The 17,483-nt window shown below is 42.7% G+C and overlaps 1 protein-coding gene across 2 annotated transcripts in view; it reads right to left on the bottom strand.

Moving 5' to 3' along the window:
- ST8SIA6 (ST8 alpha-N-acetyl-neuraminide alpha-2,8-sialyltransferase 6) overlaps positions 1-17,483 on the bottom strand; it is a 53,320-nt gene that overhangs the window by 9,847 nt on the left and 25,990 nt on the right. For both annotated transcript variants that reach the window (XM_071560256.1, XM_071560257.1), the window contains exons 5-8: positions 8,792-8,936; positions 6,480-6,592; positions 5,228-5,320; positions 1,856-2,328 (exon numbers count right to left, since the gene is read on the bottom strand). In XM_071560256.1, coding sequence (XP_071416357.1) covers positions 1,860-2,328; positions 5,228-5,320; positions 6,480-6,592; positions 8,792-8,936 — 820 coding nt within the window. In that variant the 3' untranslated portion in view covers positions 1,856-1,859. The remainder of the gene's footprint in view (positions 1-1,855; positions 2,329-5,227; positions 5,321-6,479; positions 6,593-8,791; positions 8,937-17,483) is intronic.

The raw sequence follows: 17,483 nt of genomic DNA, 5'->3' as shown, positions 1-17,483 counted from the left end.
CAGAATGGCAGCTCATACTGAAACAATTTCTTTGGTTTTCTCTGGAAATATAAGTGTAAATTAGGACAATTTATTTTTCTTGTGGGTTTTTTTTCATTACAGCTTATTTTGCAAATTTGGCCACGTAAGTGATTTTCAGTCTGTCAAGTAAGGACAGCATTTAATTAACACATAAAGATGCTTAAACATTTTTGTGGATTCTATCTACTTCTCTCTGAGTATTTCTAAAGAGATGTCTTTCATTCTCTTAGCTGATGTAGTTACTACAATTAAAATTATATAGTATGTCTCCAAAGATTTATATTACAGGAACAATAAATACAGTGGGTATAAACAGTTTAGCAACTAAGAAAAATACTTTATGTATTTCTTAACCTTTGCAATATACTGCAACTTTTCACAAGCAAAAAAGCATACTTTTGCCACATGAAACTGCATACAATGCACATCCTCCTAGGTAATTCTCCTGCCATGGAATAGGAGAATGGATTCACTAGATGGATTTGAGGTCCCTTCTCACAGGTTTTATATTATTTTAATAATCTATGAAAGCAGCTTATTTTTCTATTTCTTAAAAAAACATGAAACTGAATAAAATTGTGCTTTCTTGGTACTAACAATCTGCTGTTTTAAAACTCCTCCAATAAACCAAGTTGAATGTATCTTTGATAGCATGTTTTCTAAATACTAACAAAGGATATTTTCAATATCTTTCAGAACCTAGCCAGAAGAAAACCCCTTAGCTTTTAAACTTAGAATTCTGGCTTGAACAAAATGAAGCTATTTTAATTTATTTAACTTGAGTAACGCAGTCATAAGATTACATCAGTCCAATTAAAGCATATTGTATACCGGCAGTTCTACTGTACACTTCACTTACTGTTAATATCAACTTGAACCCCCTGGAAAAATGGAGTTCTGTGAAAGGCAAATCTGACAACAGTATTGTGAGCTCAAGAATTTCTGAATTAACTTAAAAGATGAAGTTTATAAAAATTGGTCTTATTTTGTCAGCAGGGCAAATAAAGAACAAAAACATGTTGACAAATCTTTTCAGAGTCATCTGTAGTCTGTACACAGTAAATTGGCTCAAGGTCTGAGGCCAGACTGTGCTCCATTTCTCTAAGGCAATACACAGAAGGCAGAGGTCCAAGAGGGATGGGACAGTTAGAAAGGATAAGAGGAAAGGAAATGACACTTCATCCTGTATTTGAAACTCCCAGACTCTGAGCTGCTTCAAGGTAAAATCCTCAGTAAGATGTGCTGTAGTGTGTGACACATTCCTCACTTCTGTCCACAAGCTGTTCCACAGCCCCAGGATGCGAGAGCATGCTGCTCTAATTTTTACCTAACAAGAGGGAACGAGGCCACATGCATGCTACGCCTTCATGGAGGAATCTTCATCCTTACTCTGCTCTCTGTATACATCTGGAAAGGCTGTGCCAGGATTAAATGTCTTCTGTTGCAGATTACAATACGTGAATGCCTTTAATAAAGCAATTCTCAAAGGAGGCTGGTTCCTGGGAACTGATACTAAACCAAACATAGGTTTGCAGGGATATGTATCTAAGGTAAGGTGACAGTACTGACTGAATATGACTATGATTTATGAGGATAACCTGTATTTAGCTATGCTCCCCATCTAAGGTTCACAATTAGAAGCATTTCTAAAGTCTGTGATACATATTTATTCATAAAGCTCTGATCTTTCACTTATTTAGGAACACAACTTTCATTGACTGTAAGGTAGAAACATCTCTCTAAGGAAGAACAGACCCATACTGTTTGTAAAACAAGTCATCCCATGGCACGTTGCCAAAATAAAGACATTTTATGTGGTAAGAATAGGACCTACCTTTTCAGTCTGATTCACATTTACCAAACTGCAACTTCAAAATGCCTTTGCCATGAAGCTGAAGGATCTGGTTATATTCTTTGGGCATTGCATGGAAGCCTGGTTTAGGTAGCTGGTTGTCGTAATAGTGGTGGCTTATTGGCATCTTCTCTGTGGATTTTGAGAAAGGCCAGAAGCCATAGAGCTTCACATTCTCACATAGCTCAAGAGCAGCACTAGTGATCATAAAACCAGATGACAACCGGTAGGCTTTCACACCCTTAGTTCTCCAGAACTGAGCAAGACTTTTCAGATAAGTAGGGTGAAAAAATATTGCCCTTTGGGTTGCTTTGAACTCTGAAAGAGTGTGATATACTTTAAAAGAAGTGGCTGTGTTGCTTCTGAAGGAAAATGCTGGCAATAAAAGAAAAGCATCTCCATAGACTGCGATGTTTTCCAGAAATTCTGTCTTCTTTTCGTTCAGCTTGTTGTATCTGCAAAGTACATTTTAGGAATAGAATGTACTATTGATATAAATATTACAGACCAAAACAGCACAAATGCACTTGCATGTATGAGTTATGACCTCTGCTGCACCAGTTCAGCCCGTTTACACTGCAAACTTACACTACCCTATTATATGTTGTCATATGTGCAGTTACGAAAATCTGACTGTATTGTTTAATAAGAACACCCTACACAGGATTGAATTAGCAACACAGGAGCTACCAACACAGATCAAATTCCCAGCTAAGGAGACTAGGACCTGTTTACAGGATTGACTGATCCACGAAATTCCGAAGGAGAATGAAAAAGTATTTTGTATTTATACTTTCTCTATTTAAAAATACATGCACTAAGATACGTACTGTATGTTTCTAACATCAATAGGTTGACAATAATCTCTCTTCAGAATCTGTGTGTCTGCTTGGTGTGGAACTACAAGGATTTATGTGAGCAGTCGTGGAGTGTTAAAGATTAGCATGTGCCCAAGTTTTACAGGGTTTGACTTGCATTTGATATAATTTTAAAATAGCTAAAAATACAGTCATGCCTATTTATCTCCTTTGACTGCAAAGGGAACATATGGAGATCTATAAAGACTTAGAGCTCTAACTTCACAAATGAAGAGGATTTATCCTCAGCTGCTTTCGGTCCCCAACAACCAGCAAAGAGACTTAGTTCTCGCTACTGGGTAATTCTGTGCTTCCAAATACTGAATAGTGAAATTCCCAAGTTATACAAGAAGTGATGCAAGAAAGGGGACCACTCAATTCATGTCCTCTGTAGACCTGACTTTTCTGAATCACCTGTTGTACTTGCAGCCCCTTTGGGATTCAAAGCACTGAGTCCTCTTTTGTAGGTAGTTCTCTACTTGGATAGTGCATTTTCACCTTTTATGGGCTGCCAGAGCCCATTTGCACAAATGGCTCTAGCAGAAACTGGGTAAGTTGGTTTCACTTGTCCTCACAACCTGAGTGGGTTCAAACCCTCTTTTCATGCCGCTCTTCAAGACAGAGGACAGCAGCTACTGCCATTTCCATTCAAAACCCTCACAAAAGAGTTATCAGTTACCTCTTGCACAGCTGATTTTGTGCAAGGAGTGATATACCCCTTCTCAGCCTGAAGGGTTTTAAACTTACAGCTTCTGCTTCCCAGAAAAGTGCCATTACCACCAGACTCTGAAACAAAATGAATGAGAGAAACTCAGGTCCTCCTTTTGATCCTGAGCCTCTGTGCATGCAAGAGTCACACAGCCAAAACAAGCATGAAATGCCTGAACCTACATCTAGGAAAAGTGGCCAAAGGCTGAATTTCTGGCCTCTACTCCAAGAATTTTCTGTACTACTCTATTTAAAGTACATTAAGAGCCTCTAGGACAGAATTCAGATGTCTGCTCTTCCTTATTTAGAAACCTGGACATCTCAGGTTTGTCTTGTTCTCCTTTCTAGCTCTGCCGCTGTAAGAAATGTAGCCAGATCGATTAGGTCACGTAAGAACTGTGCTTTTCTCCAAGAGAGGTCACCTACATTGTACACTCTGACAGACAGAGTTCAAACACTGATTAACCTTAGCAATAATAACATCAGACTCCCCTGGTTATGTAAACACAGAATTAGAAATTACAGGGAACAATGTCACAACAGGTTTTCTGAAAGATGAGACAAACTTAGTTCTTCTACAGACCTTGCTTCCTGCTCTTTCTTCAAAAGTATTTTCAGTCTTCTCAAAATATTTAAATAAAGAATGTTCTAAAATCCCAACATCCTCTTATAATCTCATTTCACCCTCACACAGGTTTAGCTCCTATTTCCTTCAGTGTAACTCCTATTAACCCTGGTGTGGCTTAGTTTGGCTAAAAAATTAGATCAACTGTGGCAGAACACTTTGATCAAGGCCAGACAAATTGTGGATCGGGTCACCAGTCACCAAGGATGATGAGCCATTGAACAATTTTCCTTCCTCATGTTCTTGCGCAGCCCCACTAACACCAATGAGTTAAATCTATTTTTGGGGAAGCAATAATTCATTTTTATTTAAATCAAAAAGGTCAGGGTAAGCACTAATGTAGTTAGCACTCATTGCAAGAAATGAAGTTCTATACTTGAATCAGTGAAAAATGTCTGCTAGTAATTTCTATCTACTCACTGTACATTTTCCTTTCAAGGAGAAGAAAAAGGAAGCTTTGCCTGATGTTGCCTTTTTGACAATACAGTTATGACAGACAGTAAGATCAGTAAGCAGTAAATAATATGCCCAGCAGTTCTTTTCATAGATAAGCTGAAGTTCCAGCCTGCTGAAGATGTCAGATTAGTCAGCCTGGCCTTATGAGATTTTCTTTTCATTAAGAAGCTGGGAAAAACCCCCAAACCTCTGCTGAGAAAAAAGTGTGTGAGCAAGCACAGCTTTCAAATGGATTGAGAAAATGGATCATAGAAACTGGGCCTCCATTCAGGAAACAGCCTTCATCAGAACAGCCTCCAAGCACATTACCTAAGAACATGTGCTTATAGTCCTCCTGATAGAATCAAACACACCTTTCCAGGTTTTCCCAATTTATGATTACAATTCCTTTGTAAATGCTTGGGGTAATGAGGATCATGGGGGGAAAAAAGAAGAGGTTCGGGCTTACAATCATTAGACTGCTGACTGGTGTGAACCAAGGCTCTTGCTAATCTGGGTATTTCTGACTCCTTTCTGCTACAAAAAAGACCAGGTTTAACAGATTTAACATGGCACATGAGACATATTTAATATGGGAACTAATACTTAATGAGGCAATCTGCATGCACTGCTCTCTATGCCGGTATCCCAATGGATTTTCAACAAAATCTAAATCATGTCAAACAATTATACAGCATTGCACAGAAACAGATTTTCAGTGGTACTCACTTCTGAGCTATGATACTCGGATTAACAGTCACAAGGTTTGTTTTATTGCCAACATCTTTGGTAATGCTTCCTGTCGTTGGAGGAAGGTTACACCTGAAATTGAGAAACACTTGCTTAAACAGATGTGCACCAGAAATGCTTTACAGCTATTATTTGCAAATTCCTCTCTTGTGCAATGAGACTTTCATGTTGGTTCCCAGGGATGTCTAAGCACTTTACAAATATTAAATAAGGCTTACAGCACTTCTAGTAAAAATATTTAATCTACTGTACAGATGGTTAAAATAGGGCACAGAGAGCTCATTTTCATAAATCGTATCACAAACTAGAAGCACAGTTAAAATCCCAGAAGGAGCCAGTCTATGAATGCCCTATGCTAGCTGCTAGGAAATATTGCCCCTCTTGCCCAAACAAAGCATTTCCAATGAAAGTCTTCTGTTATGTCTTAACAACAGTGCAACTTGCCCTGTTGCAAAAATAGTGATTTCTGTAAAATGTAAAACCGGAGGTGTTTTTAAGTTGGTCATTTAGCAAGTTTAGCACTTTAATATGCAGATTTCCCACTTTCATTAAGACAGTTATCTAACTGGAAAGACCTTTTCTTTTTTTTTTTTTTCAAGTTTTCAAAAGCCCAAATATCAGGCAGAAGTAAGAAAAGGAAACAAAATTGACCTGACTATGTGACTCGGTTTCACTAAGAGAAGAACGTTCCTTCTGTTACTCTGTTTCCTTGTAGGAACTACAAAGTGTGAATCACACAGATAGAATGGGCCAAATTACACTCTGAGTGTGCCTGGCTTTCTCCTAGTCTATAGAGCAAGGTGAAAAAACTACTTCAAAAGGTCCTTGATTTTTTAGATGACTAACAGAAGGTGAGACAACTATCAGGGCAGTTAAATGACTACACAAGTGAGACAACTAAAGGTAAGTAAACTCTTCATTAAACCAGAGGTAAAAAAGTCTCCTAAGATATGCTAAACAACCGGAAATTTCAGGTTCTCAGATAAGCTCATTTCAAATCACTGCAAGGTGTCTTTCCAATTATAGATCATACAGGTATCCATTTGGACCCCTCTTTATTTAGGAAGCAGCATTCTGACAACTACAAAGCAGAAGGAGTATCCTTAGAGAGTCAGAAAGAAAGAATTGTCAGGATCCTTCCTCATTGCAACAAACTGGCATTGGCACACTTCCAAGGCTGCCAAGTTGTTAGAAACATTGAACACACTTCATAAGATGAAGCAGCTCTTACCTGAACACAAAGTCAGAACTATCGATTTCAGCTCCACAGCTGGAATTTTTCAGAATGCCTCCATTTCCAACCACAGCACAGGTCTTGAAGGGATAGACTGAAAGAGGTGAGGACTGCAAACAAATAAAAAGACATAGCCAATGCCTTATAAATCTTTTGATTATTTGCGTCTATTTGCTTTTGCACGTTGAATCTGGTAAATCACAGTCAAAGCATTCACCATTTAGGCAGGCCTGGTTGCCAGACCTGGACTGCCAAGAGCCAAAAATGGACTGAGAACTGTTACTTCTGTCATCGGAACTTTGAGGGGATAACCCTGGATTACTAAAACTGGGTATCTTTTAAATACAGTTAACACATAAACTATCTAGTAGTGAATTGAATCCTTGAAAAGCTAAGGAACTAACTTGTACTGAAGATAACTCAAATTTTACCCATTTTCCTCTGCACTGCAACAGACTGGGGGCTGTCACATAGTCATTGACTTTGTCAGCTAATAGAAGGTAACTTTGTAAGTGCTCATCATTTAAGTCATCACACACTACATTTGAAGTAAAACAAATTTAGGGGAACCTGAAGATGTTCTAAAGGATAATGATGTGCCTCAGCTTAACTGGTGAATGTGAGGCCTCACTGAAGAGGTTACTGTTTCTGGCTGTTCACCCTCTCTACTCCTCTTCTTGTTACAGCTTGCTGACCTGCAGTGGGGAAGCTGAGAGCGAGCCAAGTGCATCCACTTGAGAACCAGCACAGATCACAACCCAGCAAATGAATGTAAATTGATGGCTACTTCTGTTGACATTAATATAGTTGGCTGCTATCCCAGTCTCAAAAACTTTTAATACATCTTGTTCAGCCACACCTGCTGTGGGAGTCCTGACATTCAACAGAAACACCAACTGCTGGGCAACTTTGACTGCAGAGGCTAAACCTAGTTGTAAGGTTGAGTCAAAACTTGCTTAGGGAAAGCATTATCCTTGCTCCTCTCACCAGCTTGCCTAAAGAGAAGCAGGACGGGGTACTCTTATGAACAAGATAAAAAGTTGGGGAAAGCCACAAACATCATGTTGCCAGGCAATATATTACAAAACAACAATTCTGAAAAGACAGTAGAACACAAAGGCCAGACAACTCTGGCTAGCTAAACACACATATATTTGCACATAAAACATACTACTTTTCTCTTTCGTTCACTTTAAATTTGGAATCACTGTAACCTATATTGCAATGAAGTCTTTAATGATTCACAGCAGCATTAGGAAGAACTAGATTTGTATTAGCTGGGATCTGACAAATCAAGAATGCCAGAGATGGGCAAGAGGGCTCCCATATGCTCTTAGTTTTGACAAATCAAATGCAACCTCTTTGTCTAGTCTCAAGAACCTGTACATCTATTTTAAGTCTGAGCTACAAAGTCTGATTCCTTTCCTCAGTCTGTGTTTCTGGTTGCAAATGCCTCACCCCAGTGGGCACCAAAGCTGGCGAAAGGGCTGGAAGGAACTTTCTATGAAAGGCAACTGAGGACTTTGGACTTGTCTAGTTTGGAGAAAAGGAGGCTGAGGGGTCTTATTGCTCTCCACAGCTTTCTGAGGAGGGGAAGTGGAGAGGGAGGTGCTGATCTCTTTTCCCTGTTCTGTAATGGGACACATCAGAATGGTTCAAAGCTGTACCAGGAAAGGTTAAGACTGGACATTAGGAAGACTGTCTTTACCAAGATGATGGTCAAACACTGGGATAGGTTTGTGGTGGATGCCCTCAGTCTGTGAATGTTTAAGAGGCATTTGGACAATATCCTTAATTTCCCTTAACTTGGTCAGCCCTGAATTGGTCAGGCAGTTGGACTAGATGATCATTGTAGGTCCCTTCCAACTGAAATTATTATATTCTTTTCTGTTCTGTTCTTATGCTATACCACAAAAATGACTTTCATAAATTAAATGCCCAAGCATGCTCTGGAAATGGTATGGGTATATGAAGAACATTAAATGTTCTTCCAGACTGAAATGCCTTTAAAATGGGATTGATAAAAACAAGGCAAACATTTTCAGAATATTCACTCCTGAATTCAGCTGGCTGCCATGCCAGGCTGTAATTTGTGTTCTGTAGCAACTCTGTTTCCAATCTGATCTATGATACCCTGTCCATGCCTTCACCACTGCAGAGAAAGGCTAAAAAACCATCTTGTAAGGTAAATAAAGAAGTGCATACAGGGTCTGGTGGGTTTCTTCTAGAGGACTCAAAGCAGCTTGATTACTAACCCAAAATATATATGATACCGCATTTATAACAACAGGTAAAGATACAGTTCTTACCATAGGCAGCATCTTAAAAATGTCCTCTGTAATGAGTATGGTCTTTTTACTGTCCACTTCATAACTCATGTTACTTCCCAGTGGGCTGTTGTTTTGAGACGCAATGAAATTGTGAACTGCATCGCAGCAGGAAGCTAATTCTGACCTGCAAAAAACCCAAACAAAACCTGCTCAAAGACAGGCAAATAAGTAGGAAAGCGCTGCTAGAACAATGAAACCCAGTTCAAATTAACTAAGCAACAAAAGGCTATATAAACCTTGTATAATGTCATTTCCCTTGACTTGGTTTGCAGACCAAGTCTATTTTCACAGCAAGTGTTCAGAAACTGATCAGACCAAGAACTTAGACTATTTTTCTCTCTTAGTCTCTTTTTTCCCATCAAGAAAAAGTTGTAGTTGATCTCCTCCACATTATTAATTGCTAAGATTATTACAGAAACACTGAGATACTTCAGACCCCAAAGAATTAATAATGGGATTTCATTCAACATAGAACAAGTGATTTTAAGAAACTAGATGGCTGAAGAAAGAAAAAAATGAGATGGAAGAAATTATGACAGAAGGTACTGGAGATAGTGAACAGCTAGATGGTTGCAAGCCAATTGATTAATAATTAATTTCTACAACTGTTCAGCATTCAGCACACTATCACACATGTTAAATAAATTACATCACAACTTCCACATAAAGAAGATAGATATCTTTGTGATAGAGATAGCCAGCCTAGCTGCTCACTGAAACCTCTAGCAGAAGTCCTTAAATAATTAAGAGTGCAAGGGATTCATTCAAACTTTTTGTGTGAGTGAAGACTATCACTCATTTTACAATTTCTCCTACCTTTGAACTTATGAAAATGTTATGTGTGTAAATATTCTATATTATTAACAGTGAAATGCAGTCTTCTCCGGGGACACCCCCTTGTCGCAGGCTCAGCAATTCAGCTTGTGTGCCCTCATGAGGCTGAGAGCTATGCTGGAGGTGGTTTGTGCCGCCGGTAGGGTCTCCCATGACAGACAGGTCTCAGCTGAAGGGTCAGACAAAGTGTGTCCACGGGCAGGATGGGCTCACTAGCCATCTGGCAACCATCCTAGGAGAAGGACAACTCCAACCCCAAACCCGGGCAGATGGAGCTCATTTAGCCCTGTAAGGCCATCCATCTAAGAGAAGGATACTCTAACCAAACCTACGTCCTGAGGTATTCGCTGTCACCGTCCAAGCTCGCTAGGCTGTGGCAGATGAACCTTAGGAGTAAAGGGTGGGGCCAGTTCTGCGCACGCTGTGCCTCACCTAAAAAATCTATTGTGCAGGCTTGAAGGGTTCACCCACATTGCAAAGCCCTGTAGCGACAGGTGAGGGTCGAAAACGGCAGGTGATAGGAAGCAACTGGAAGCCGCAGACCCAACCCTGCATGCAGGCGGTTCAGGATATGGGTCATTAGAGACTTGACCCCGGAGATGACAGTCTCTTGCGGCAGCATCCTGAATGACCAAGCAGCCTTTTCTAGGGACAGCACTGCTTGCTCCACATGGAGAGGGGCCTAGCAAAGGTGGCCTAAACAAAGCTCATCTCCACACCCGGTTGGATAACCACAGCCAACCGGCATCTTCCATGCAGTCAAACAAAAACAAAGAGATTTCAAAGGCATACACCTGCCTGCAAAGGTGTGCTCAAACTAACACTTGCATGTTGGAACATCAGAACCATGCTTGATACTGGGGATAGTGGACATCCTGAGCGTCGTTCTGCTCTAATTGCCCACGAACTGTCACGGCTCAACATTGACATTGCTGTTCTCAGTGAAGTTCGTCTTCATGACGAAGGCAGCCTTAAAGAACATGGTGCTGGCTACACACTCTACTGGTCAGGCAAACCCAAAACCGAAAGACACCGTTCAGGAGTTGGCTTCATGATTAAAAACTCCATTGCCTCCAAACTTGAAAATCTGCCGACAGGTCACTCCGATCGCATTATGTCCTTACACCTCCCTCTACACAACAAGCAACATGTTGTTCTTTTTAGCGTATATGCCCCAACTCTCCAAGCTGACCCAGCGGAAAAAGATAAATTCTACACAGACCTGCGCCACCTCACCCAAAATGTTCCTGCAGATGATAAGCTCATAATCCTTGGTGACTTCAATGCCAGAGTAGGTAAGAATTCTGAAGCCTGGAAAGGAGTCCTGGGCAAGCATGGCGTTGGAAACTGCAACGACAACCGACGCCTCCTGCTAGAGTTTTGCGCAGAACGGCAGCTCACCATCACCAACACTATCTTTCAACAGAAAGACAGCCTGAAGACAACCTGGATGCATCCTCGATCCAAGCACTGGCACCTCATTGTCTATATCTTAGTACAACAGAGAAACGTCAGTGATGTCCGTCATACTCGAGTGATGCCGAGTGCAGAATGTCAAACAGACCACCGCCTTGTGCGCTGCAAACTTAACCTCCACTTCAAGCCCAAACCTGAGAGGCGGCATTCCAAGGAGGAGGCTCCAAGTCAGCAATCTTCAAACAGCCACAGTGAGAGACAGCTTTCAGGGAAACCTTCAAACTAGACTTAAAGATAATCCCATAGATCCCTCTCCTGAAGAACTTTGGCAACATATTAAAAGTTGCATCCTGCAGTCCTCTGCAGAGTCCCTAGGGTTCTCCTCCAAGAAAAACAAAGACTGGTTTGATGAAAACAATCAAGAGATCCAGGAATTGCTGAAGAAGAAGAGAACTGCTCACCAAGCACACTTTACTCAGCCATCTTGCCATACAAAAAAAGCCGCCTTTTGTCTTGCATGCAGTAAGCTCCAACGGAAACTTCGAGACATCCAGAACAAATGGTGGCTCGACCTAGCAGAAAAGACACAACTATGCGCAGATTTGGGTGACCAAAGAGGATTCTATGAGGCCCTGAAAGCAGTGTACAGACCCACACACCAGGTTCAAAGCCCCCTACTCAGTGCAGATGGTCAACTGCTTCTAACAGATAAAACCTCCATCCTGAACCGATGGTCTGAGCACTTTCAGACTCTCTTCAGTGCCAACCGTGTAGTCCAAGGCTCAGCAATTCAGCACATTACACAACAACCGGTGAAACATGAATTGGATGCAGCCCCTACTATGGGAGAGATACTCAAGGCCATACAACAGGTGAAAACTGGCAAGGCAGCTGGTGTTGATGGAATTCCACCTGAAATCTGGAAGCATGGAGGTCAAGCACTCCATGCCAAATTTCACGAGCTTGTTGTGCGTTGCTGGGAACAAGGGGAACTACCACCAGATCTCCGTGATGCAGTCATCATCACCCTGTACAAGAAGAAAGGAGAAAAATCAGACTGCTCAAATTACCGAGGTAATACTTTGCTCTCCATTGCTGGTAAAATCTTTGCAAGAATACTTCTGAACAGATTAGTACCCAGTATTGCAGAAGATCTTCTACCTGAAAGCCAGTGTGGTTTCAGAGCCAATAGGAGCACCACAGACATGGTGTTTGTTCTCAGACAACTGCAAGAGAAGTGTAGGGAACAGAACAAAGGTCTCTATGTAACCTTTGATGACCTCACCAAAGCTTTCGACACTGTGAGCAGAAAAGGCCTGTGGCAGATCTTGGAACGTTTAGGATGTCCCCCCAAGTTCCTCAAAATGATCATCCTGCTACATGAGGATTAGCGTGGACAAGTCAGATATGGTGATGCACTCTCTGAGCCCTTTCCAATAACCAATGGTGTGAAACAAGGTTGCGTTCTTGCACCAACTCTATTCACAACCTTCTTCAGCATGATGCTCCAAAGAGCCACAGCAGACCTCGATGAAGAAAACGGCATCTACATCCGATATCGTACCAATGGAAGCCTATTCAACCTAAGGCGACTGAAGGCCCACACCAAGACCCTGAATCACCTTGTCCGTGAGTTGCTTTTTGCTGATGATGCCGCCCTCGTTGCTCACACAGAAGCAGCTCTGCAGCACTTATCATCCTGCTTTGCAGAGGCTGCTGAGCTTTTTGAGCTGGAAGTCAGCCTGAAGAAGACGGAAGTTCTCTACCAACCTGCACCTCAAGAAGTCTTCCATCATCCTCACATCACCATAGGCAATTTAGAGCTTAAGTCAGTCCAGCAGTTCACCTATCTGGGAAGTATCATTTCCTCAGAAGGTAAGATCGACAAAGAGATAGACAACAGGCTAGCAAAGGCATACAAAGCCTTCGGAAAACTCCATAAAAGAGTCTGGTCCAATAAACACCTGAAGAAAAGTACAAAGATTAGTGTCTACAGAGCCATTGTACTGTCTGCTCTTTTATATGGGTCTGAATCCTGGGTCATCTATCGCCACCACCTGCGGCTTCTCGAACGCTTCCATCAGCGCTGCCTCCGTTCAATCCTAAACATCCACTGGTCTGATTACGTGACCAATGTGTCTGTTCTTGAACAGGCAGGGGTCAGCAGTATCGAGGCCATGCTGATGAGAACGCAGCTGCACTGGGCAGGGCACGTCTCCAGGATGGAGGATCACCGCCTTCCAAAGATTGCGCTCTATGGTGAACTTGCCACTGGCTGCCGCAAGAGAGGAGCCCCGAAGAAGAGATACAAGGACTCCCTGAAACAACACCTCAGCCTTGGCCATATTGACTGCCACCAATGGTCCACTCTGGCCTCCAATCGGGATTCATGGAGACACACCATTCACAACGCTGCTGCTTCCTTTGAGAATGCACGGAGAGTCAGTCTTGAGGAGAAAAGACAACGCAGAAAGAACCGTTCCTTGCCAATGTCACCTAAGGAGACGTTCCGCTGTGCCTTTTGTGACCGGACCTGCCTATCCCATATTGGCCTTTTTAGCCACCAGCATGCTTGCAGCAAGCGTGGGTAATGCCCTTCTCAAATCTTCGTTCACGAAGCCTAGTCATGATGATTGATGAAATGCAGTGCAAAGCCCCATCAGACCTTTGAAATCAGACCTGAAACACTGTAATTCATTTTGCTTTAGGTTGAGAGACTTGGTTTGATTCACATATAAAATACTGAAGGGAAGAAAAAAAAGAGTACCATTTCAATAGTCTGATGACTTACTGGTACATATAAACCCATTTTGAATACTGAGCTCTGAAACTCCTTAAAGACAAAGTTTACAGATATGTGAGGAACATGGAATGACTGAGTGCTGGGATAGCATAAATCTGAAATACCCATACTAGGAGAGTAACCAGGAAATTTTACTCCTGAGAGAGGAACCAGTAGGGTTCAGCTTTCCAGAAGTCACATTCAGGAACACTCCATGAATTCAGTGATTCTCAATGCCCTGCTGAAAGCCTTAAGCGGCAGGGAAGGTCTGTGGTCAATGAAAACCGCTAGGTACAAGGGTGGGGATGAAACTGAGACTATGCTTGGTGGGTCAGAAGGTGGCCACACAGTGAAAACAATTGCCCTGGGTATATACAGTATCCTATTTTAAACATGTGGAAAAATAAGAGAGAGCAATGAGGCAGCATAGTCCAAGGATTAAGCCTGGGACCACTGGATGTTATTGAACTGCTCTTGACTGGAGCCTACTTGATTTTGTTTCTTGTACACTTTTTCCTGTAATCAACTCTTTCTAACCTTAATATATACTGCAGTGATAAGAGGATTCACACATCACTGTCAGGTCCTGAGGGCACCGCCAAACCTCATTACCCGTTTCCAGCACCCTGGGGCTACCCCCATCCTATCTATAGTCCAGGACCCTATTTCAATCCTCCAGAGCCATCGTTCCCTGCCCCAACAACACCACAATAGGGCCAGTCTCCACCTATGTCCATCCTGTCCCCAGGGATGTGCCCATGCCCAAGACTAAGCTGCCCCACTCCTGGCTAGGGATGGGTTGAGCCCAGCTGCCAGTTCCTGCTCTGCTGGTCAGGTTGCTGAGTTGGGATCCCACACCCTGTCCCTCAAGAAGCAGCCATCCCTTACTGCTCCCTGGCACTCACATGGAGATGAGGAATCCCATAACCCATAATTTTTATTTCCTTGGGTTTTTTTCTTAAAGCTAAATGGAATAGGCTGAAATATTATCTGAGTGAACCATATGACTTTCAGAGAGAAGGAATAATGCCAGAATGTTTGTAACAGCTTTAGTAAAACAGCTGTTTTGGTGTGATGGCTATAGATTGTACAAAAGCAAACTGATGATAGATACCATTCATTGATACAGATTATGCGGTTTTTGTTTTTATTACTCATTCCACAAGAATGAGAGCTTCAATAAAAGCAGAAACAGCCTGGAAGAAAAACAGATAACAGAATTAAGAAGAAAACAATAGTTTAAATTAATATTATGGATCCACTAAGGAAGTAAATCAGAGCTAGGCTAGTTCAGAAACACAGCAAGAACAAGAGAAATATTGATTAATGGCATATATTCTTAGAGCATATGTGCTAAAAATTCGGTGGTAACAATAGAAACCTTTTACTTTGATCAAATCATGCCACAGAATCCCACTGTGCCCAAGCATTCCTGTGCAGAGCTCCAGTGGGCATGCATGTAACCTGCAGACAACCATACCTGCTGGCAATGTCTTTAGCAATCTGTTCATACAGGATTTTGTACAAGCTGTTACATGTGATAATCTAAAACTGACAGCAAACAATCAGGAAGGAGTAGAAACTGGGCAGTTCAAGCAATCTATTACTGCAATCATCATCAGGGCATTAATGTCATATGTGGTCACTGTCATGAAGTGACAACACTCTTAAAGAGCATGTACTTGATAAGATTAAGACATGTATCATACAAGCCAATCCTTTTAACAAGTGTTATATGCAAGGTGTTGCAAAGCCAAGACATTTTAACTCATGTTTCCCTGGCAGGCTTTGTTTGCTGCTCCTTCAGCTATCAGCAGGTGACTCAGAGGGGAGTTGGAGGCAGGGCTTGCTCATTAGCAGGAGAGTGAGAAGGCTTTAAAGGGAGGGAAGGGAGCTGCTTGGCTCATTCCCTGGCAGGCTTTGTTTGCTGCTCCTTCAGCTATCAGCAGGTGACACAGAGGGGAGTTGGAGGTGGGGCTTGCTCGTTAGCAGGAGAGTGAGAAGGCTTTAAAAACATCTCTAGGGAGCGCAAGTGACCAGGAGCGTGGTGACCAGGAGCGGGCAAACGGGGCGTGGCACGTCAGTGAGGGCGTGGCACGGCAGTTTACACGGCAGTTCGCACAGGCAGGGCAGGAGCCTAGGTATTTCTGCAGCCTTTTTTTCTTTTTTTTTTTTTCCCTCCTCTGTTCATTTGTTTCTTTGTCTCTTTCTACCTTTCCCCACAGCTTAAGGCTTTCATGCCTCCCAGAAAAATGAAAGCTGTTGCTCCTGTTACCAGTAGAGGGGTGTCAATACAGACAGAACCCTCTAAAAAGGATGCAGCCACTCAGGCCTCCGGCTGCATAGACTGTCTGAGCCTGGACCTACTACCAGAGGACAGTATGAGAAGCGCCTGCAGACGATGTGAGCAGGTGAATGATTTGCTGGGTCTGGTGGCAGAGCTAAAGGAAGAGGTCGATAGGCTCAGAAACATAAGGGAGAGTGAAAGGGAAATTGACTGGTGGAGTCACACCCTTTCCACTCCTAAGGAAGCCCAGCAGGAGGTGGTGAAGCCCAGCCGCTCCTGCCATCAGGCAGACGGAACAAACCATAGGGTTGGGGATGAATGGAAACAGGTGCCTGGTCGTAGAGGCAAAAACACCCCCTCTCGACCCCTTTCACCTGCCAGGGTGCCCTTAAAAAACAGGTATATGGCCCTGGACTTGGGCAGTCTGTTGGAGGACAGTCAGGAGGAGGATCTATCTACAAGATCTTCTGGTTACCCCCAGCCTACTGGATGGGTTACAACTACAGGTAAGAGAAAAAAGAGAAGGGTTGTTGTAATCGGTGACTCCCTTCTGAGGGGAACTGAGGGCCCTATATGTCGGCCAGACCCATCCCACAGGGAAGTTTGCTGCCTTCCTGGGGCCAGGGTGAGGGATATTACCAAAAGACTTCCTAGGCTTATCCAACCCTCAGACTATTACCTGCTGTTGGTTGTCCAGGTTGGAAGTGATGACATTAATAAAAGGAGTACCAGAGTAATTAAAAAAGATTTCAAGGCACTGACCCGATCTCTTCAGGGGACAGGAGCACAGGTAGTAATTGCCTCAGTTCCTGTGCTAGCCGGGATGAATGAGGAGAGGTTTAGGAAAGCCCAGCTTACCAATAGGTGGCTTAGGGGATGGTGCTATCGTCAAAATTTTGGGTTTTTTGATCATGGCGCAAACTCTGTGTTGCCCAGTCTCATCAAAGCAGATGGGCTTCATTTATCTAGGAAGGGCAAAAGAACTGTAGCCCATAAGTTGGCAGGGTTAGTTAGGAGGGCTTTAAACTAGGTTTGAAGGGGGAAGGGACGGCAACTGGGCTCTCCAGAGATAGGCCTAAGGGCATAGAGCCCGAGTTGAGAATGAAATCAATGGCCCAGCTGAAGTGCATGTACACCAATGCACGCAGTATGGGAAACAAACAAAAGGAGCTGGAAGCCATAGTGCAGCAGGAAAACTATGACATAGTTGCTGTCACAGAAACGTGGTGGGATGAATCACATGACTGGAGTGCTGCTATGGGGGGCTACAAGCTCTTCAGAAAAGACAGGCAGGGAAGGAGAGGTGGAGGGATGGCTTTATATGTTAGAGAGTCTCTTGACTCTGTTGAAGT

This window comes from Pithys albifrons, chromosome 7, assembly GCF_047495875.1.
Source record: "Pithys albifrons albifrons isolate INPA30051 chromosome 7, PitAlb_v1, whole genome shotgun sequence".
Lineage (NCBI taxonomy): Eukaryota > Metazoa > Chordata > Aves > Passeriformes > Thamnophilidae > Pithys > Pithys albifrons.
This window is presented reverse-complemented; position numbering and strand designations above follow the sequence as displayed.